This window comes from Oncorhynchus masou, chromosome 32 (genome assembly GCF_036934945.1).
Source record: "Oncorhynchus masou masou isolate Uvic2021 chromosome 32, UVic_Omas_1.1, whole genome shotgun sequence".
Lineage (NCBI taxonomy): Eukaryota > Metazoa > Chordata > Actinopteri > Salmoniformes > Salmonidae > Oncorhynchus > Oncorhynchus masou.
The window spans coordinates 71,768,254-71,791,615 of record NC_088243.1 but is presented as its reverse complement, the minus strand read 5'-3'; the positions used below and the strand labels follow the sequence as shown (position 1 = coordinate 71,791,615).

Below are 23,362 nucleotides of genomic sequence, written 5' to 3'. Positions count from 1 at the left end.
ATTTAGACAGGTTACCTTGGTGTTTTTGGGCACAGGGACAATGGTGGTTTGGATACTGTGAATTTAAAGACTGCTGTGGCTAGATATACTGTTGTCTCTACTGCAAAGGTATGAAGGAGTAACAGAGAATAGGAGAGGAAGAAAAACAAAGCCTCAGTATGAAAAATAAAATATACAGTAACTCAAGTGATTACCATCATCACTTCCTCCTTCCCTCTCCTCCTCTCCCGGGCTTGAAATGAAACACACCATCCACTGGGACACAACTCTTTTAGAAGTGTGGCGAGGAGGAGATGGAGAAAGAGCATGGCCATGGGGTCCTGGTGAGAAATTGCTCACTGAGCAGTGGAGAGCAGCCTCCCCAGACAGATGAAATGTCCTTATCTTCAGGCAGCAGGGGCTGCCACTGCTGTCCTTTAGGCAGGGCTGCTGTGCTAGAGAAATTCATTGTCCAGGCAGCTAGCATCTCAACTGATCCACACTGACCTTTGTGTCCTCCTAGGGTAGCCACCGCTATACAACAAACATTCTATTACTCAAGATGTTTGTTTACATAAGGGTGTGTGTGTGTATGGGCTGTGTGTGTACATACATGAACCCGTGCGTGCACATGTTTCTGTAGTCCTTCCACCCCCACCCCCCCCACCTTCTGCATGCCTGTCACTCAACCTCTAATGAGGATGAAATTAAGGAAGAAAATAATTCCACTTGGCTTTGATACTGCTTGATGTGCACTAATTGCGGGAGATTGTATCTGTATTATTTTCCGTAAGATCAGTGGGGCGCTCTGGTAACTTTCATTAATCACATACACAAAGATGAGGTAATTAGATGTTTCATTATTCCCCCACTTTTTCTGGCATTTATTTAGTGAGACAGACTGTTAATATGATTCAATTCATTATTACACAACTACTGCCGAATGTAGCTATTATGCTTTCAGCTCTCATTGTGGCTTCACTCTGGCTTCGCTCTGTTCACATTGTGGCTTCACTCTGTTCACATTGTGGCTTTGCTCTGTCCACATTGTGGCTTCGCTCTGTTGACATTGTGGCTTCTCTCTGTTGACATTGTGGCTTCTCTCTGTTGACATTGTGGCTTCTCTCTGTTGACATTGTGGCTTCTCTCTGTTGACATTGTGGCTTCTCTCTGTTGACATTGTGGCTTCTCTCTGTTGACATTGTGGCTTCTCTCTGTTGACATTGTGGCTTCTCTCTGTTGACATTGTGGCTTCTCTCTGTTGACATTGTGGCTTCTCTCTGTTGACATTGTGGCTTCGCTCTGTTGACATTGTGGCTTCGCTCTGTTGACATTGTGGCTTCGCTCTGTTGACATTGTGGCTTCGCTCTGTTGACATTGTGGCTTCGCTCTGTTGACATTGTGGCTTCTCTCTGTTGACATTGTGGCTTCTCTCTGTTGACATTGTGGCTTCTCTCTGTTGACATTGTGGCTTCTCTCTGTTGACATTGTGGCTTCTCTCTGTTGACATTGTGGCTTCTCTCTGTTGACATTGTGGCTTCTCTCTGTTGACATTGTGGCTTCTCTCTGTTGACATTGTGGCTTCGCTCTGTTGACATTGTGGCTTCGCTCTGTTGACATTGTGGCTTCTCTCTGTTGACATTGTGGCTTCGCTCTGTTGACATTGTGGCTTCGCTCTGTTGACATTGTGGCTTCGCTCTGTTGACATTGTGGCTTCGCTCTGTTGACATTGTGTCTAAGGTTCCTCCTTTGAGTCATAAAGTTAAGAGTGCATTTGCGTAATGATATTAGCTGTTGAAAAGTGTCGGTCTCTCTCTTTCACACACATGGAGCACAACAAGATATTTAATCACCTCTTGCCTGATAATTATTTAGTTTTGTCACAAATTTGGGTGTTAAAATGCATACAGTCACCCACATAAACAAAAGTCCTAATATCAGTGGCAGGTTATCTGACTAGACAGATTGAGATGACACTTTAACAATTTAACAGGAACATTATGGCACTGTGTGACCTCACACTGAGATGAATTACTCTGAGAGGAATAACAAAGGGAGTAACAACAAAGGGAGTAACAACAAAGGGAGTAACAACAAAGGGAGTAACAACAAAGGGAGTAACAACAAAGGGAGTAACAACAAAGGGAGGAACAACAAAGGGAGGAACAACAAAGGGAGGAACAACAAAGGGAGGAACAACAAAGGGAGGAACAACAAAGGGAGGAACAACAAAGGGAGGAATAACACAGAGGGGAATAACATGGTGTTGCACTACTATCATCTACTCCCATCGGCTCCTAATTATGCCCTTCCTGTACACATCAGAGACGGACAAAGAGGCAGAGATGAAGATAGAGGCAGGAAGAGAGACAAAGCGAGTGGCAGGCAGAGAGAGAGAATGGCAGAGAGGGAGAAAGGCAGGGCAAGATGGGCAGGGAGTGTGAGGGGCAAAGAGAGGGAGAAAGGAAGCGAGTGTGAGTGGCAGGCGGGAGAGGCAGGCAGTGAAAGAGCCAAGGACAGAGGCAGAGAAAAAGAGGCATCTCCCGATGCACTGTTCCAGACACTAGGCCCTCCCCACTGCTTCTCAGTGAGTTGACAAAGAGCTTGAATAATGTATCTATCACTCTTGTTGAGTGGGGGACCGGGCGGCAGTGGAGGCTGCCAGCTTGTTATTGTCTCATTATAGGTGAAGATGACATGTGGAGGTGCAACCTGCCTTGGCATGCACTTCCTCTCCTTTTGCCCCTTTTTCAGGCACCTCTCGCTGGTTGAGGAGAACCAGAGGGATGAATTGCAATACTGTAGAGTAATAAAGTGAGGTAGAGATGGAAAGATAGATGAAGAGAAGGGGGGGGAACACCAGCCATGTTCCCTCTATCCCCCAAATGAAATTGACAGGCTCGCTGAGGTAATTGCTCCCCAGTACTATTTTCTTTGGCAGGAAATACTGTTATCGACGAATACGGGATTCAATAAGGGCAGGAGATGAGGCTGTTTCAGCTGTGGTCAAAAGGCCTGTATCTGTCCTCTAGCCATCGGATTTGTCATGCTCCTCCGCCTCTCCATCTCTCTCTCTCTCCATCTCTTGCTCTGTCTCCTTTTCTGTCTCTCCCTTTCTATTTCTCTTTTTCCCCATCTCTCCCTCTCAATCCTTCCCTCCCTCCCTCTCTGGGGTCTCTTTTGTCCATTTGCCTATGTTTCCTGGGCCTGAAGGGGAAACTCAATTATCCAGTAGCCTGCTTGGTATCGCTGGCTGCCCTCATGATTGGTGCGGTGTGGTGGTGGTAATGTTGATATCATCCCAATGGATTGATTTGGGCCAGGGTCATTAAGCAACCTATTTTGGCCTGTGTCTTTGGTTTCCAAGAGGTAAAGGTCAATGGATAGGGAAACTAGAGCCGTAGACTTTCTGTACAGAGCGGTCAGCCTGATGGGAATTGCTGTGTAGAAGAAGAAAAAAAAAATCTAGAAAATACACTGTGTACAAAACATTAAGAACACCATCCCAATATTGCATGACACCCCCTTTTACCCTCAGAACAGCCTCGATTTGTCGGGGCATGGACTACAAGGTGTCAAGGTGTCATACCACAGTGATGCTGGCTGATGTTGACTCCAATACTTCCCAGTTGTGTCAAGTTTGCTGGATGTCATTTGGGTAGTGGACCATCCATGATATACACAGGAAACTGTTGTGTGTGAAAAACCCAGCAACGTTGCAGTTCTTGACACACTCAAACAGGTTCGCCTGGCACTTACTCCCATACCATGTCTCAATTGTCTCAAGGCTAATAATGAATTAGCCTGTCTCCTCCCCTTCATCTACACCGATTGAAGTGGATTTAACAGGTGACATCAATGAGGGATTATAGCTTTCACCTGGTCAGTCCATGTCATGTAAAGAACAGGTGTTCCTAATGTTTTGTACACTCAGTGAATATGTGCTTTTTCCCCTCTTACACGCGTCATTATTCTCCACTGGAATACACGCGTCATTATTCTCCACTGGAATACACGCGTCAATATTCCCGACTGGAATACACGCGTCAATATTCTCCACTGGAATACACGCGTCAATATTCTCCACTGGAATACACGCGTCAATATTCCCGACTGGAATACACGCGTCAATATTCTCCACTGGAATACACGCGTCAATATTCTCCACTGGAATACACGCGTCAATATTCTCCACTGGAATACACGCGTCAATATTCTCCACTGGAATACACGCGTCAATATTCCCGACTGGAATACACGCGTCAATATTCCCGACTGGAATACACGCGTCAATATTCCCGACTGGAATACACGCGTCAATATTCCCGACTGGAATACACGCGTCAATATTCCCGACTGGAATACACGCGTCAATATTCCCGACTGGAATACACGCGTCAATATTCCCGACTGGAATACACGCGTCAATATTCCCGACTGGAATACACGCGTCAATATTCCCGACTGGAATACACGCGTCAATATTCCCGACTGGAATACACGCGTCAATATTCTCCACTGGAATACACGCGTCAATATTCTCCACTGGAATACAGAAATGTCCTTGTTTTTGAAAGAAAAGCAAATATTTGTCCATTAAAATAACATCAAATTAATCAGAAATAGTGAGGACATTATTAATGTTGTAAATGGCTATTGTAGCTGGAAACGGCTGATTTAAAAAAAAAAAAAAAAGAAGAAGAAAAAAAAAATATCTACAGAGGCCCATTTATCAGCAACCATCACTCTTGTGTTATAATGGAACGTTGTGTTAACTATTCCAAGTTTATCATTTTAAAAGGCTAACTGATCATTAGAAAACCCTTTTGCAATTATGTTAGCACAGCTGGAAACTGTTATACTGATTAAAGAAGCAATAAAACTGGCCTTCTTTATACTAGTTGCTTGTCTGGAGCATCAGCATTTGTGGGTTCGATTACAGGCTCAAAATGGCCAAAAACAAAGTACTTTCTTCTGAAACTCATCAGTCTATTCATGTTCTGTGAAATGAAGGCTATTCCATGCGAGAAATTGCCAAGAAACTGAATATCTCGTACAACGCTGTGTACTACTCCTTCACAGAACAGCGCAAACTGTCTCTAACCAGAATAGAAAGAGGAGTGGGAGGCCCCAGTGCACAACTGAACAAGAGGACAGGTACATTAGTGTGTAGTTTGAGGAACAAATACCTCTCAAGTCCTTAACTGGCAGCTTCATTAAATAGTACCCACAAAAACACCAGTTTCAACGTCAACAGTGAAGAGGCGACTCCGGGATGCCGGCCTTCTCGGTGCCCATTTACGGATCTGATAGTATTTCTAATTGGCTAAACGCACCACCACTAATGAGCTGTGAAGCTTCTCAAAGTAATGTTTTCTTCACCTCAGACAGGAAGCAAACAAAGTCTGTTTTAAAATCCATTGAGAATGACAATAGTTTGAGAATGAATTAGAAAAATATTTCCATCTCTCTCCCTGTCGATAACCACTCAGCGTGAAAAGGAAAAATGTCATGCTCTGATCCAGTGGAAACATCATAAAATAGGTCTACCTGATGAGCTCTTATCCCTTGCGAAAAATAGCCTACAGCTGTGTCTGTCCCGAGCTCACTGGAACAGGAAACTCTGAGGGACCAGAATATTTTATACAATGTTGCTAGAGCAAGCTTCGGGCTAGACCCAAGTTGATAGTTGATACAATGTTTCAAGTTTGTTGCAGACAGGCCACACATAGCCAATGTGATATTTATTTTTGTCAGGATATTTTCTACCTGCATGCTACAATGTTTGTTGGCTTGGATTATTTTAAATACAGTAGTTGGCAATAGAAGTTTAGGTTTTTAGATACGAAAACATTATTATAAATTAAATGCAAACCATAACTGGCACGCATGTCGGTAGATATTGTAAGATATATTGGCATTCCACATGAGAAAGGTTGCAGTCTCCTCTTGTAACCTATTACCGGCAACTTCAGGAGAGTAATGTCAGAATCTACGAAAGCCAGCAGGAATAGGAGGAGGAGGATGGTAAGGTTAAGGTTTTTATCTTCTTGATCTCTGGCTTCCTCTTGAGTCTTGTCTTATTTCATCAATTAGCATCAGACAAGCGTGAAGTAGATTTTATTAAAACACACAGGGTGTATCTAAATATGGAAAAATACACCAATCAATTGGTCAAAAGAAGAGATTTTTTGGGGTGGGGATAGACAAGGACAGTGCCACACATGTTAAATACAATGATATATAAACAATACAAAATTGTTACAATAACACAAACAATAGAACCAAAAAAATATGTTTGTTAGTGTGTCTGTGTGTGCGTTTGTCTCCTCATGCGTGCGTTTGTCCCCTCACAGTCCCTGCGGTTCCATGAGATGTTAAATCCATTTTATAAAGATACTTTTGCTGTTTGTTTGAGTAATTGGAGATGGAAGGGACTTCCATGCGATAATGGCTCACTATAATACTGTGTTTCCATGAATTTCTTTTGGACCTGTCTTGTGGGGTATGAATTGGTGTCTGAGCTGAATGTTATCTGAAATCTGGAATTTTCATCACTAAATTTTCATTTCTCATAAACACCAGAGAAGCAGTTACTCTCTGGTCAACCCTCAACCAGGAAAGACTGGCTTGTATGTTATTGATGTTAGTTCCGTATGTGCAGTTAAGGGCAAGGCATGATGCTCTGTTTTAAAGCAGCTGCAGCTTTGCTAGGTCTTTCTTTGCTGCACTTGAGATCATATTACCTGACAGTGATGAAGATCAGACAAGACCAGAGCCTCTGAACAATTAGTACAGTTGATTTTTATAACAGACAATACCCTCCCCATCTTCACAGCAACTGTGTTAATATGATATGACCATGATAATTGACCATCCACTGTTATACCTAGGAGTTTAGCATCCTCAACTTGCGCAATAGTCACACACTTTATGCACAACTCCAGTTGAGGTTTAGGTCTTGAATGTTTTGAACCAAATACAATGCTTTTAGTTTTAGATATATTTAAGACTAGTTTATTATTAATCACCTTTTTTTGTTACTGACTGTAACTTCTTATTTAGAATTTCAGTGCGCTCACTGGCTTTGGATGGTGACATAGAGTGTGGAATCATCCACATACATAGTCATTCCAGCTTCTTGTAAGACCAGTGGCAAATCATTTGTAAAAATAGAGAAGAGTAACGGCCTAAGGCTACTGCCCTGAGGGACACCACACTGTACATACAATGAGCTCCAAAAGTATTTCCGACAGTAACCATTTTTGTTGTTGTTTTGGCTATGTATTCCAGGACTTTGGATTTGAAATGATATAATGACTGTGAGGTTAACGTGCGAACTGTCAGCTATTATTTTAGGGTATCTGTATCCATATCGGGTGAACTGTTCAAAAATTACAACACTTTTTTTTCATAGTCCCCCCATTTTAGGGGACCAACATTATTGGGATGAATTTACTTATGTCTATAAAGTAGTCAAATGTTTAGTATTTGGTCCCATATTCATAGCACGCAATTATTACAGTACATCAAGCTTGTGACTACAAACTTGTTGGATGTATTTGCTGTTTGTTTTGGTCTTGTTTCAGATTATTTTGTGCCCATAGAAATGAATGGTAAATAATGTTTTGTGTCATTTTAGAGTTACTTTTTAAAATTGTAAATAAGAATAGAACATGTCTAAACACTTCTACATTAATGTGGATGCTACCATGATTATGGATAGTCCTGAATGAATCTTGAATAATGATGAGTGACAAAGTTTGATGCACAAATATCATACCTCCCCAATAATGCTAACTTCCCCTGTTATTGTAATGGTGAGAGGTTAGCATGTATTGGGGGTATTTAAGTGTCTGTAACTTGTGTGAAACATACAAACACTTTGGGTTTGCTTTGAGCAGAGGTCCAGGTGTATTGGAGAAAGGGAGAGGTTACAGGTCAAGAAATACAGTTGTAAACTGAGCATTGACTACAGATGTGAAGATTTATTCAGTTCTAAATGGGAACTTGCTATCAATTAAAAAAAGGTCTAGAAAGACCGTAGCATGGGAGAGATAGAGGGCCAAGAGTCATGGGAAGAGGTCCCAGAAAGAGGGAGCACTTTGGGGTTATTCCAATCCAGAGTAATGAGTAGGCTGATTACCTTTCCAAGTGGCCTGATAACGTCTATTAGTCAGTCAGGTAAGCGCACAGCCAGTCATGTCAGTGCCCTCCACATTTCCAGAACAGCAAGAGGACAAAGATGAATAGAGTGCAGAGATCAATAAGAATTAAAGCAAGTCGGAGAGGTGGTGTGAGAAGAAATAGAGAAAGAGAGAGCGAGCAGAATTGGTAAAAGAGAGAAAGAAGAAGACAGGGAATTAGATTTTACAGGATGAATAATGTACATGTAAGTGCAGATAATTTGAGCTTGCGTAAAATCTTTCCTTTTATTTAAGCAGCTCTGCTAACTTCCCAGCAAGGGTGGTAGTATTTAAGTCAGGTAGAATGTCTGTGGAGGAAGTCATGTTGTAAGTGATGCAACAAAACAATTCAAACATCTAATCACACTATTGGACAATTTTGGATGATGATAGATTGCATATTGCGATCTGGAGGATAATATGATCGATTACGTACTGTACATTGATTCATAGAAGCAGGGTTTCTTTAACCTTCAAATTATTCATCGCTATGCTACTTTTTGTTTAATGTTGTTTTATATATACACTGAGTGTACAAAACATTTGGTCCATCTTCCTAATAGAGTTTTGCCCCCAGAACCGTGTCAATTAATCTGGGCATGGACTCTACAAGGTGTTGAAAGCGTTCCACTCCATAGGGATGCTGGCCCCTGTTGACTCCAGTGCTTCCCACTGTTGAATATATATATATAGTATATATATATATATTATATTATTATTATATATTATATATTATTATATATATAGTATCTATATATATATATATATATATATAGACTATATATATATATATAGTCTATATATAGACTATATACATAGTCTATATATATATAGTCTATATATATATATATATATATATATATATATATATATATATATATATATATATATAGTCTATATATAGACTATATGGTCTATATATATATGTATGTATGTATGTATGTATGTATGTATGTATGTATGTATGTATGTATGTATGTATGTATGTATGTATGTATGTATGTATGTATGTATGTATGTATGTATGTATGTATGTATGTATGTATGTATGTATGTATGTATGTATGTATGTATGTATGTATGTATGTATGTATGTATGTATGTATGTATGTATGTATGTATGTATGTATGTATGTATGTATGTATGTATGTATGTATGTATGTATGTATGTATGTATGTATGTATGTATGTATGTATGTATGTATGTATGTATGTATGTATGTATGTATGTATGTATGTATGTATGTATGTATGTATGTATGTATGTATGTATGTATGTATGTATGTATGTATGTATGTATGTATGTATGTATGTATGTATGTATGTATGTATGTATGTATGTATGTATGTATGTATGTATGTATGTATGTATGTATGTATGTATGTATGTATGTATGTATGTATGTATGTATGTATGTATGTATGTATGTATGTATGTATGTATGTATGTATGTATGTATGTATGTATGTATGTATGTATGTATGTATGTATGTATGTATGTATGTATGTATGTATGTATGTATGTATGTATGTATGTATGTATGTATGTATGTATGTATGTATGTATGTATGTATGTATGTATGTATGTATGTATGTATGTATGTATGTATGTATGTATGTATGTATGTATGTATGTATGTATGTATGTATGTATGTATGTATGTATGTATGTATGTATGTATGTATGTATGTATGTATGTATGTATGTATGTATGTATGTATGTATGTATGTATGTATGTATGTATGTATGTATGTATGTATGTATGTATGTATGTATGTATGTATGTATGTATGTATGTATGTATGTATGTATGTATGTATGTATGTATGTATGTATGTATGTATGTATGTATGTATGTATGTATGTATGTATGTATGTATGTATGTATGTATGTATGTATGTATGTATGTATGTATGTATGTATGTATGTATGTATGTATGTATGTATGTATGTATGTATGTATGTATGTATGTATGTATGTATGTATGTATGTATGTATGTATGTATGTATGTATGTATGTATGTATGTATGTATGTATGTATGTATGTATGTATGTATGTATGTATGTATGTATGTATGTATGTATGTATGTATGTATGTATGTATGTATGTATGTATGTATGTATGTATGTATGTATGTATGTATGTATGTATGTATGTATGTATGTATGTATGTATGTATGTATGTATGTATGTATGTATGTATGTATGTATGTATGTATGTATGTATGTATGTATGTATGTATGTATGTATGTATGTATGTATGTATGTATGTATGTATGTATGTATGTATGTATGTATGTATGTATGTATGTATGTATGTATGTATGTATGTATGTATGTATGTATGTATGTATGTATGTATGTATGTATGTATGTATGTATGTATGTATGTATGTATGTATGTATGTATGTATGTATGTATGTATGTATGTATGTATGTATGTATGTATGTATGTATGTATGTATGTATGTATGTATGTATGTATGTATGTATGTATGTATGTATGTATGTATGTATGTATGTATGTATGTATGTATGTATGTATGTATGTATGTATGTATGTATGTATGTATGTATGTATGTATGTATGTATGTATGTATGTATGTATGTATGTATGTATGTATGTATGTATGTATGTATGTATGTATGTATGTATGTATGTATGTATGTATGTATGTATGTATGTATGTATGTATGTATGTATGTATGTATGTATGTATGTATGTATGTATGTATGTATGTATGTATGTATGTATGTATGTATGTATGTATGTATGTATGTATGTATGTATGTATGTATGTATGTATGTATGTACGTACATACGTACATGTTTTAAACAAAGAATAGAAAACAAAGTGATAACTGGCTCAGGCCACAAACTGGCGGCCCTCAATCAAATAATCCTCACGTAGCAAATGAGCAAGTAAAACCTCTCGCTTTTTGCAGGAATCTCCTTGCGAATGATTTTGCCGAAGATTGTATCACCGCCGGGCTGGGCAACCTGAGCTTTTGCCACCAAAACTCAAACCAGCCACACACAAATCATATTCAAGTCAATAGAACACCTATTATCACACACATTGTATAGACGCACTGTACAGTTAAACCCGACAAAACCAAGAATCAATGTTGTCCAAGTCATTGATCGTATTTATAAAAAAATTAAATTTAAAAAACTACTCGCAACTTCAAGGAGAAACACACTAGATTGTATCAGTATTGCACAACACACACATATACAACACACACATATACAGTACGTACGTACGTACGTACGTACGTACGTACGTACTGTATATGTGTGTGTTGTATATGTGTGTGTTGTGCAATACTGACCAAACGTATCCTTTCACTATAACAAGAATCACCCCTTGAGCTTAGATGTTTTTTCTCAACAATGTCATTAGCTCGCTGATGTCCATCCTTCCTCCCACATAGACCAGACAGATTCTTTCTCTTTGATTCTGCCATGCGGGAGACGGCTACCAGACCTCTCTTCCCTCCAGATGAAAGAAGCCGCTTATTATCCCCAAACTGCCTATTAGTGCAACATGCTTGGTGTGGAACCGGCTAAGTTCAGAGATGAACAGATTCAAGATCATTTAACTGCAATCGAGACATTTCTGATATGGTTTCTTCACCCTGTTTCCACCTCCGTTAATTCAGTTCTACCTGTAACTGGGTTAGGTTGATATGCCACCTTTTGTGCTCCCGAGTGACGCAGCAATCGAAGGCACTGCATCTCAGTGCAAGAGGCATCACTATAGTACCTGGTTCGAATCCAGGCTGTATCACGTCTGGCTGTGATTGGGAGTGCCACAGGGTGGCGCACAATTGGCCCAGCGTCATCGGGTTTTGGCCGGAGTAGGCTGTCATTGTACATAAGAATTTGTTCTTACCTGACTTGCCTAGTTAAATAAAGGTTAAATACAATTTAAATAAAAATAACATATTCCTTGTTTTTGTCCCAACTTTGGCTGGCAGGTTGTTTTTTTCAGGTTGTGACGAATAAAACAATGTCTATCTGAAAGAATACCGTCTACAATGCCACCCTCTGTCAGGTAATCTGACAAGGTGATTTACAAGATTGGAATTCAATGTATTTTTGTTTGTTTCATTGTAGAAATTTACACATGACAAATGTCAGGGAGTACAAGAACAGAGAATGGATTGACAGAACTCACTATTTATTTGTCTTGGCTCTTTGTCTTAGATTTAGATACTGGTGGGAGTGTATACCGTGCTATTCAGTCATCTTGGATTTAGATACTGGTGGGAGTGAATACCGTGCTATTCAGTCATCTTGGGTTTAGATACTGGTGGGAGTGTATACCGTGCTATTCAGTCATCTTGTGTTTAGATACTGGTGGGAGTGTATACCGTGCTATTCAGTCATCTTGGGTTTAGATACTGGTGGGAGTGTATACCGTGCTATTCAGTCATCTTGTGTTTAGATACTGGTGGGAGTGTATACCGTGCTATTCAGTCATCTTGGGTTTAGATACTGGTGGGAGTGTATACCGTGCTATTCAGTTGTTTTGTGTTTAGATACTGGTGGGAGTGTATACCGTGCTATTCAGTCATCTTGGGTTTAGATACTGGTGGGAGTGTTTACCGTGCTATTCAGTTGTTTTGTGTTTAGATACTGGTGGGGGTGTATACCGTGCTATTCAGTCATCTTGGGTTTAGATACTGGTGGGAGTGTATACCGTGCTATTCAGTTGTTTTGTGTTTAGATACTGGTGGGAGTGTATACCGTGCTATTCAGTTGTCTTGGATTTAGATACTGGTGGGAGTGTATACCGTGCTATTCAGTCGTCTTGGGTTTAGATACTGGTGGGAGTGTAAACCGTGCTATTCAGTCATCTTGTGTGTAGATACTGGTGGGAGTGTGTACCGTGCTATTCAGTCGTCTTGGGTTTAGATACTGGTGGGAGTGTATACCGTGCTATTCAGTCGTCTTGGGTTTAGATACTGGTGGGAGTGTATACCGTGCTATTAATTTGTCTTGTGTTTAGATACTGGTGGGAGTGTATACCGTGCTATTCAGTCGTTTTGTGTTTAGATACTGGTGGGACTGTATACCGTGCTATTCAGTTGTCTTGGGTTTAGATACTGGTGGGAGTGTATACCGTGCTATTCAGTTGTCTTGGGTTTAGATACTGGTGGGAGTGTATACCGTGCTATTCAGTTGTCTTGGGTATAGATACTGGTGGGAGTGTATACCGTGCTATTCAGTCGTTTTGTGTTTAGATACTGGTGGGAGTGTATACCGTGCTATTCAGTTGTCTTGGGTTTAGATACTGGTGAGAGTGTATACTAGAGGTTGACCCATTATGATTTTTCAACGCAGATACCGATTATTGGAGGACCAAACATTTTTTTTATTTGAACCACAATACTGAATGAACACTTATTTTAACCTAATATAATACATCAATAAAATCAATTTGGCCTCAAGTAAATAATGAAACATGTTCAATTTGGTGTAAGTAATGCAAAAACAAAGTGTTGGAGAAGAAAGTAAAAGTGCAATATGTGCATATGTAAGAGAGCTAACGTTTCAGTTCCTTGCTCAGAACATGAGAACATATGAAAGCTGATGGTTCCTTTTAAAATGAGTCTTCAATATTCCCAGGTAAGAAGTTTTAGGTTGTAGTTATTATAGGACTATTTCCCTCTTTCCCTACAAATACCATTTGTATTTAATTAACCTTTGACTATTGGCTGTTCTTATAGGCATTTTAGTATTGCCAGTGTAACAGTAAAGCTTCCGTCCCTCTCCTCGCTCCTCCTTGGGCTCGAACCAGCAACACAATGACAACAGCCACCATCGAAGCAGCATTACCCATGCAGAGCAAGGGAAACGACCACACCAAGGCTCAGAGCAAGTGACGTTTGAAACACTATTAGCGCGCACCAACTAGCTAGCCATCTCACTTCGGTTACACCGGCCTCATCTCGGGAGTTGATAGGCTTGAAGTCATAAACAGCGTAATGCTTGACGCACAACGAAGAGCTGCTGACAAAACAAACGAAAGTGCTGTTTGAATGAATGTTTACGCGCCTGCTTCTGCCTACCACTGCTCAGTCAGATACTTAGATACTTGTATGCTTGTATGCTCAGTCACATTATATGCAACGCAGGACACGCTAGATAACATCTAGTAATATCATCAACCATGTGCAGTTAACTAGTGATTATGATTGATTGATTGTTTTTTTATAAGGTAAGTTTATTGCTAGCTAGCAACTTACCTTGGCTTACCGCATTTGCGTAACAGGCAGTCTCCTTGTGGAGTACAACAAGTGAGAGGCAGGTTGTTATTTCGTTGGACTAGTTAACTGTGAGCTTGCAAGATTGCATCCCCCAAGCTGACAAGGTGAAAATCTGTCGTTCTGCCCCTGAACGAGGCAATTAACCCACCGTTCCTAGGCCATCATTGAAAATAAGAATGTGTTCTTAACTGACTTGCCAAGTTAAATAAAGGTATAATTGTTTTTGTTTTTTTCAAAGGCAAATCGGCGCCCAAAAATACCGATTTCCTATTGTTCTGAAACCTTGAAATCAGCCCTAATTAATCGGCTATTCCGATTAATCGGTTGACCTCTAGTGTATATGAAATCAAATCAAATTTATTTATATAGCCCTTCGTACATCAGCTGATATCTCAAAGTGCTGTACAGAAACCCAGCCTAAAACCCCAAACAGCAAGCAATGCAGGTGTAAAAGCACATGTATATTGTTTTATTCAGTCATCAAGGCAGGTAAAACAAATTGATTTGAACAGATGGGGGAAAATCATGACTTAACCAGTCTAGGGGGACTGTTTGGACAGGCCCTGTAATATACATGATAGACTCAGTGATTAGATTTTTGTTTACCCATACACAATTCAGTCACTAATCCTGGATGCGCCCCTTCCCGCAGTCGACCACAGACATGCTGTTTTAGATATGAGGCGTCGACTCATCAGCTATTTCACAGTAGCTCTACAACAGTGAAACCCAATAAAACTACCAGTATTGTGTAGCGGTATGTTCATGCGAGATGAAAGTGTCTGTTTGTCTTTGCCAGCTGCAGGGAGGGTTTGTGAAACATGTGCCATCCTCTCTTTTAAAGTTCTACACAGGAATCCATTTAGAGGAAGCATGGCCGCTAGTGATCAGCATGCATGTTAGTCGGGAGGGTCTGCAGCTCCCTGTGGGATAGACCTCCGTGTCAGTTCAGCCTTAGCTGATTGAGGGAAGTTAGAACACATCCGGAGCATCCTTATCCCTGTTCCCTATCCCCTTTCTCTATCCCCGTTCCCTATCCCCGTTCCCTATCCCCATTCATATCCCTCACTCTGAATACGGCGATGGAAGGCAAAGTTTTGGAAGGCAAAGTTTTGGCTCCTGAGCGTGGGTGAAGGTGGGTGGACAAAAGCAGTATCTAAACTCATCAAAAAAAATTGTCCTCACTGTCAACTGCGTTTATTTTCTGCAAACTTAACGTGTAAATATTTGTATGAACATAAGATTCAACAACTGAGACATAAACTAAACAAGTTCCACAGACATGTGACTAACAGAAATTGAATAATGTGTCCCTGAACAAAGGGGGGATCGAAATCAAAAGTAACACTCAGTATCTGGTGTGGCCACCAGCTGCATTAAGTACTGCAGTGCATCTCCTCCTCATGGACTGCACCAGATTTGCCAGTTTTTGCTGTGAGATGTTACCCCACTCTCCCACCAAGGCACCTGCAAATTTCCAGACATTTCTGGGGGAATGGCCCTAGCCCTCACCCTCTGATCCAACAGGTCCCAGACGTGCGCAATGGGATTGAGATCTGGGCTATTCGCTGGCCATGACAGAATACTGACATTCCTGTCTTGCAGGAAATCATGCAGAGAACGAGCAATATGGCTGGTGGCATTGGCATGCTGGAGGGTCATGTCAGGATGAGCCTGCAGGAAGGGTACCACATGAGGGAGGAAGATGTCTTCCTTGTAACGCACAGTGTTGAGATTGCCTGCAATGACAACAAGCTCAGTCCGATGATGCTGGGAAACACCGCCCCAGACCATAACGAACCCTCCACCTCCAAATCGATCCTGCTCCAGAGTGCAGGCCTCTGTGTAACGCTCATTCCTTCAACGATAAACGCGAATCCGACCATCACCCATGGTGAGACAAAACCACGACTCGTCAGTGAATAGCACGTTTTGACAGTCCTGTGTGGTCCAGCGACAGTGGGTTTGTGCCCATAGGCAACATAGTTGCCGGTGATCTGGTGAGGGCCTACCTTACAACAAGGCCTATAAGCCCTCAGTCCAGCCTCTCTCAGCCTATTGCGGACAGTCTGAGCACTGATGGAGGGATTGTGCGTACCTGGTGTAACTCGGGCAGTTGTTGATGCCCTCCTGTACCTGTACCGCAGGTGTGATGTTCCGATGTACTGATCCTATGCAGTAGTTGTTACACGTGGTCTGCCACTAAGAGGATGATCAGCTTTCCATCCTGTCTCTCTGTAGCTCTGTCTTAAGCGTCTCACAGTACGGACATTGCAATTTATTGTCCAGGCCACATCTGCAGTCCTCATGCAGAATGCCTAAGGCACGTTCACGCAGATGATCGGGGACCCTGGGCATCCTTCTTTTTGGTGTTTTTCAGAGTCAGTAGAAAGGCCTCTTTATTGTCCTAAGTTTTCATAACTGTGACCTTAATTGCCTACTGTCTGTAAGCTGTTAGTGTCTTAACGACCGTTCCACAGGTGCATGTTCATTAATTGTTTACGGTTCATTGAACAAGCATGGGAAACAGTGTTTAAACCATTTACAATTAAGATCTGTGAAATTATTTGGATTTTTAAGAAATATCTTTGAAAGACAGGGTCCTGAAAAAGGGAGGTTTCTTTTTTTGCTAAGTTTAGAATGTACTAGTAGTCATTGTCACCTGCTGGAATCCACAGTGCTTTGATATGTTACTCCTGATGTGTGCTGTGAGGAGGTGTGATACCTGGGGATCCCATGGCCATGAACCCTTCTTCCGGGCTTCAGCTTGATAAGATCCTAAATCCATAAATCTATCCTAAATGGCACCTACAACACCCCCAGCCAAAGGCTTTATTTTTTTGTGATGCACTTATCAAGATCAGTGGCTAAATAAAAGTTATGGGTTTCTCCGTGTTTCTATTGTTTTTTTTTCTGTTGATCTAGTATTTGTAATACCTTCGGTATGTTCCCCTGTGTTAGGATTAGCAACTATTTTCTGGTCAATGTTCAACAGAGTACTAAGACTACAGTTTCCGTACTATAATAATGAATCTCTTCTCTGCGTTTTTTTCTGCAGGGAGGACTGAGGAACAGCAAGCATGAGTGTACACTGTCATCACAAGAGTATGTCCACGAGCTGCGCTCTGGCATCAGTGAGGACAAGCTGCTCATCTGCCTGGAGTCCCTTCGTGTCTCTCTCACCAGTAACCCTGTCAGGTATGGTCCTTACTCTCTTACTGACTTAAGTGCAAAGTGCCCATAAATGAAACTCCATTCTGGCCAACCTGTTCCTCTGGTTATGTTCTACCCTCCTCATGGGGGAACATCTACTGACGTTCACTCAATTCTCAGTACAGTTCTGACAAAAAGCTTATGCAGACCTCATTTGCTTTATCTATTGCTGTGTTCACACAGGCAGTCCAATCCTGATATTATTTCCACTAATTGGTCTATTGACCAATCAGACCAATCTCTGAAAAAGATCTGATGTGATTGGTCTAAACACCAATTATTGGTAAAAATATCAGAATTGGGTTGCCTGTGTGAACACAGAAGAAGTTGGCATCTGCTGGATACCTTCCATTTGCTAATTGGATCTATGTCAGGAGATCTCTTAGGCTCTGATTCACACAGAGCGATGGGCTTGGTTGAACAAGAATAGCCCATAGCATTGCCCATTTAAAACAAGCATAGAGTGGAAGTCCATAGCCTGTCATTCCATCACCACTCTATCCATTAGGTTTTAATAGATAGGAAGTCCCTCTTTTCCACATCAGAAAGCCAGCCATTCTCTGTCTCTGAGACCTTAATAAGCATGGCTGCCCTCACCATAAGATCGAGTGTCTTTAATATCTCTCCGTTTCCCCCATCACCAAGAGTGGCATTCGCTGCCCACAGCCCCCTATTTTTAATCTGTTTTGATAATAGTTAATGTTAAGATAATTCAGTTTTTCACTGTCCTGTGCCCGTTTATAGCAAGCTTTGATGGGCCTGTCACTCAACCATAATTAGGCCACGGCAACTGCGTTGTGGGAGCCTTTTTCCACCCACAAAGTTCTCATCTTCCGTTCTTGTAGATAGGGATGTTCAAATTTAATTTGGTCCCAACAGCCCGGAGGAACCCTCAATGACAGCCGAACACTCTCAATTATTCACCAAACCCCACTGTCGAAGAGATGTTTTTTAATGCGAATCAATGAATGGTGCATATAAAGTGATTATCAGATGAGTGGCAGATCTTCTTTTATGACCGACCCCCGATCCTCGGAGATGGCCCGGCAGTAGCCCCAGAGGGCCATTTATTTGTTCTGGGAGATACAGCGGAGGCAATATCCTAACATCCGAACAGCTTGGAAAAAGACTAGGCTTTGGTGTGGTCTCACTGGAAAGATCATGCACACCCACAGAACAACACAACGTGCTCTGCACTCCAAAGCGATTAATAGATTTCTGCAGAAAATTCCCCCGCCCATCTTTCTCACTGTGGCTGAGTAACAGTGTAGCTAGAAACCATAGTTGGAAAAACAAGGTAAACAGCAAAACTTTGTTTTTCTCTTCCTTTGAAAAAATCCAACCAATGATGGATAAATACTCCACCTCAAGGTAACCTCCCAAGTTCTTGCTTTCATTAAGATAAAGACATATTTGTATTGTTTGGCCCTATCTGATAACAGAAAAACTGTTCCCAGACCTGCCTTTGTGCTGTTTACCTTCTGTCTGCCTGCACATTAATCAGGGGGAAATTGGCGTAAATCATTTCTGTTTGAAAAACCCACATAACGCTCCCTTTGCACCTTGCCGAGCGGTAAAGTTCAGCACCGCTAGCTATGAAAATCACACCACTCCTCCTCACACGGCAAAAGGCCAGTTAGTGCCAAGGGGACCGAGGGAGGCCAGGTTCGCCCTCTGGATGTTTTCAAACCGGTGAACTCGTGACCACAGAGGGAGGGAGCGGCACTCTGCGGCAGCGTCTTGGACGCCCACGGAAGGCCAAGCTTAGCCAGGAGAAAGGCACCCTGGGGTGAGATGGGGGGGCTGGGAGAAGCACAGCTCTGTTTGAAGCCCACCCCGCTGCTCCTCTTCAGGCCTCTCATTGTTTTACTGAAAGCGAAGGGAGCGGAGGAGGAGATAGAGGGGACATGTTGGCCTCTTGGAGCATAGCGAAGGTTACTCACAATTAATATGAATGCACTTAATTGTCACGGATCACAACACACAGGAAATCAAACTTGCCGGCCTGTGTTCTGATTGCACTATGTTAATGTAACCTTTTCTCTGCCATAGTCGGTGTGCTGGGAACAGCCATGCAAAACACAGCTGCGTAATGCACTGTATTTTTGAATTCCAGTACCTACCACCTGTGGACTACGTAAGGACAGGCTTCATTGCAAGTGCTCTTTCATGGTAGTTTAATAATTAATTTAACTTAAACAAAGGTAGATGCCCATTATCTTGGATGAAATATCCTACGTAAAAAGTACTTTCTGGCCAGGGTAGAATGAACACCTACAAAGTTACCACCTTGAATATTACACTGCCAAAATATTATGTGGCTGCTCAGTTGTTGCTTTCAATGACTACCAGCTTAGTGACCTGACCACCACCTTTGGCTATTTCTGTTGCTCTAACTTGTTGTGAGTTCTTCAGTATAGGGAGGAACATTGCTTGCAGAGAAAATGCAAATCACCCTGCAGTTTTGCCATGGGCTCATTACTCACAAGTTCTCCAGTTATTCATTTCTTCTTCTCTCATTTACCATGGTAGTCAAACTGTATGCCTGTGTTTGAACAACAAATATGTTCCAATGAATTTATTTTAAATTCCTTTGGCGTAAATGATTGCGTTAGTAAATATATATTCCGTATCTATCAGATTGTAATTCTGTGGTAGCTCTATTCTATATTTATTAAGGTACTCGTATACAAATGGCTGATATCTACATTTGGAAATGTAGTTGAACACAGGCACTATGGTGTTTTATCTGTCTATCCATTTTGATAAAGTGTAGAAAGCAGCTCAACTCTCTCCACACTTGCTGATCACTCAGCCCAGTGTAACATACAGCTAACGGCCAAAAAGGATGGAAACACTTCAGTAAATGAGGGATGTATATTGAAAGCAGGTGCTTCTACATGTGTGGTTCCTGAGTTAATTAAGCAATTAAAATCCCATCATGTGTAGGGTCATGAATAAAAATGCTGGACAGGCCATTATTTTGGCCACCATGGCTATGCCACCATGGGCTATCCCCATTGGATGTCAGGGCCCCCACCAACAGGGCACGAGTGGTCACTGCAGGGTTTGATTAGCATGAAAACTATATGCCATGGCCGTCTGTAAACAGATCTTAACCAAATTGAACCACTTATAGGAGATTCTGGAATGGCACCTGAGATAGTTTTCTACCACAATCAACAAAACACCAAATGATGGAGTTTCTCATGGAGGAATGGCGTCGCATTCCTACAATAGAGTTCCAGACACATCTATGCAAAGGTGCATCGAAGCTGTTCTCAATGCCCTAATAACATAGTTTATGTTGGTGGTTCCTTTAGTTTGGCAGTTACCTGTATTTTCAGAGACCGTGTGAGAAATGTATATTGCAGTGTGTGATAATAACACAGGTAGAAAGATCAATACAGCATAATTATTTGACCAGTACAAAATGACCCCGAACCACCACGATAGATCATGAATGCTAAACGTGGCTGTCCAAAAACACTTTGGTTGCTTTGTTTTCTTTCGGCTGTGTGTTTGAAGAATGATTTACCTCTTTAAAAAGTTGCTGTGCTATTCAAACAAGAAACGAAAGACCAATAAGTGGGACTTAGAAATTCATTAAACCACTGCTGTTTGTGGACAGCCAAGTCCCCCCCCCCCCTTCTTTAGTTTGGACATTCACTTCATTTACACTGAACACGACTCCGTCTTTCGCCACTCTCCAATAAGTTGTTTCATTCACTTTTAATCCGCAGACTTGAAGCAGATGCCAAATCACAAATAATCATGGCCTCTTATTTTCCAATGTATGTATGGAGAGTTAATGTGTGGTGGTGTATCTAATGGTGGTAGTTTTTGTTTTTTCACCTATTTAAAAACAAAAAAACAAAACAAAAATATATATATGTATGTATATGTGTTTTCTTCTTCTCTGGTGTTGCAGTGTGAGAGAAGTGCCACAGGGCTGGCAGCAGAAGGAATTCAGAAAGCAAAGACGTATTTCTGAACTTTTTTTCACACCCACTCATGCACAAACTCGACAGGCTTTTGTCATGTACATTTATATTTTGCTTGCTCCCCTTCCCACTTCCAAGTTCACTATCTGGGGGTAATTGTCCTCTGGCAGGGTTAGAGCTCACCCCCTCTGAGCTACATACCACTACCTGTCCTGAAGCTCCACCAATATCTTCCTAATAAAAGGAAGTAAGAGCGTTCTTAGGTTCTACACAGGGAACACACTGCTTCACACATTCAAAAGCCCGGCTTTGGAGTTCCTCGTGCTAAGCCTTTAATATTACAGTCTGACTCCCTTCAAATCCCAGCAGTGACTTTCATATTGAATTTGCTCGACTTGCTCGACTCAGATCCCCCAGACAGATTTAGACCAAAATTGAACTTGGCTCCAACTTTTCATTATGTGGGAAAATCTTCATAGCATGACTAACATTTTCTCTTGGGCAATTTGGGGGCCTTTGTGTGCAGGCAGCCGTGGATTGCTGCTGACGCTAGGAGTTTTCTCCTCTTCTAGGTCAGGCCTGGAGAGTCAAGATGGAGCATTGTAGGGATCTCACAGCTACTGCCAGGGCGTCTGTGTCTATCGGTCTCGCCAGCTTTACCCCGGCTTAATGCCTGTAGCCACGTGCTCTGGAGGTAACACATAGCTCCGGTAATGGGCTTAATAGTAGCTTTGAAGTGGGAATGCTTCTTTATAGGAGGCACCTCATCAGTCTCCAGTCGGAAGAGAACAAAATGACTGACTGAGAAAACAATTTAACACCCACCAAGTGACTGACTGTAGGAAATGGGTTTTCAGAAAATTCACACTTCGAAACAAAAACGACCTCCACGAAATGTTGACGTCGGTAGCTGTTTGTTTGTTAGAGAATCCGTGGTGTACATTTCTCTGCAATAACGGCTTTGTCGAAGGTCTTTGCTGAATCCCAGAAGCCGGCTTCTGAAAACTCTAGGAGGTTTCTTGACGTTTGGAAAAGAGGGATGTCGAAAATTATAAGTACTGTATTCTCCGCTTTCGATTTTAGAGGCCATCCGCTTTCTAAAAGAGCAGCTATATTCCCAACAGCCGGGGCCTATTGACAAACCTTCATAAAAATTAGGCCGATCTACTGCCCAGGTACCATCAATATAATTACTACAGGTATAATCACAGTTATTGTATGTTCCTCAACTTCTTGACGCTACCTATCCCGTTAGCGGGATAATTGTCATCAACAACCGCTGAATTGCATAGCGCCGCATTCAAATAATATTACTAAAAATATTTATATTCATGAAATCGCAAGTGCAATATAGCAAAACACAGCTTAGCATTTTGTTAATCCACCTGTCATGTCAGATTTTGAAAATATGCTTTACAGCGAAAGCAATCCAAGCGTTTGTGTAAGTTTAACGATCACGAGACAATACATTATGAACACCTAGCATCAAAGTAGCTTGGTCACGAAAATCAGAAAATCAATAAAATGAATCGCTTACCTTTGATCTTCGGATGTTTTCACTCACAAGTTACACAATAAATGTTCCTTAAAGATTATTTTTATATCCAAAATACATCAGTTTGTTTGGCGAGTTATGTTCAGAAATCCACAGGATCGAGCGGTCACGACAACGCAGACACAAATTCCAAGTAGTATCCGTAATGTCCACAGAAACATGTCAAACGTTTTTTTATAATCAATTCTCAG

At 40.7% G+C, this 23,362-nt stretch overlaps 1 protein-coding gene across 4 annotated transcripts in view; it reads left to right on the top strand.

The window, feature by feature from the left end:
* LOC135526552 (protein diaphanous homolog 2-like) overlaps window positions 1-23,362 on the top strand; it is a 728,420-nt gene that overhangs the window by 162,309 nt on the left and 542,749 nt on the right. For all 4 annotated transcript variants that reach the window (XM_064955040.1, XM_064955039.1, XM_064955037.1 and 1 more), the window contains exon 6: window positions 17,518-17,657. In XM_064955040.1, the coding sequence (XP_064811112.1) occupies window positions 17,518-17,657 (140 nt within the window). The remainder of the gene's footprint in view (window positions 1-17,517; window positions 17,658-23,362) is intronic.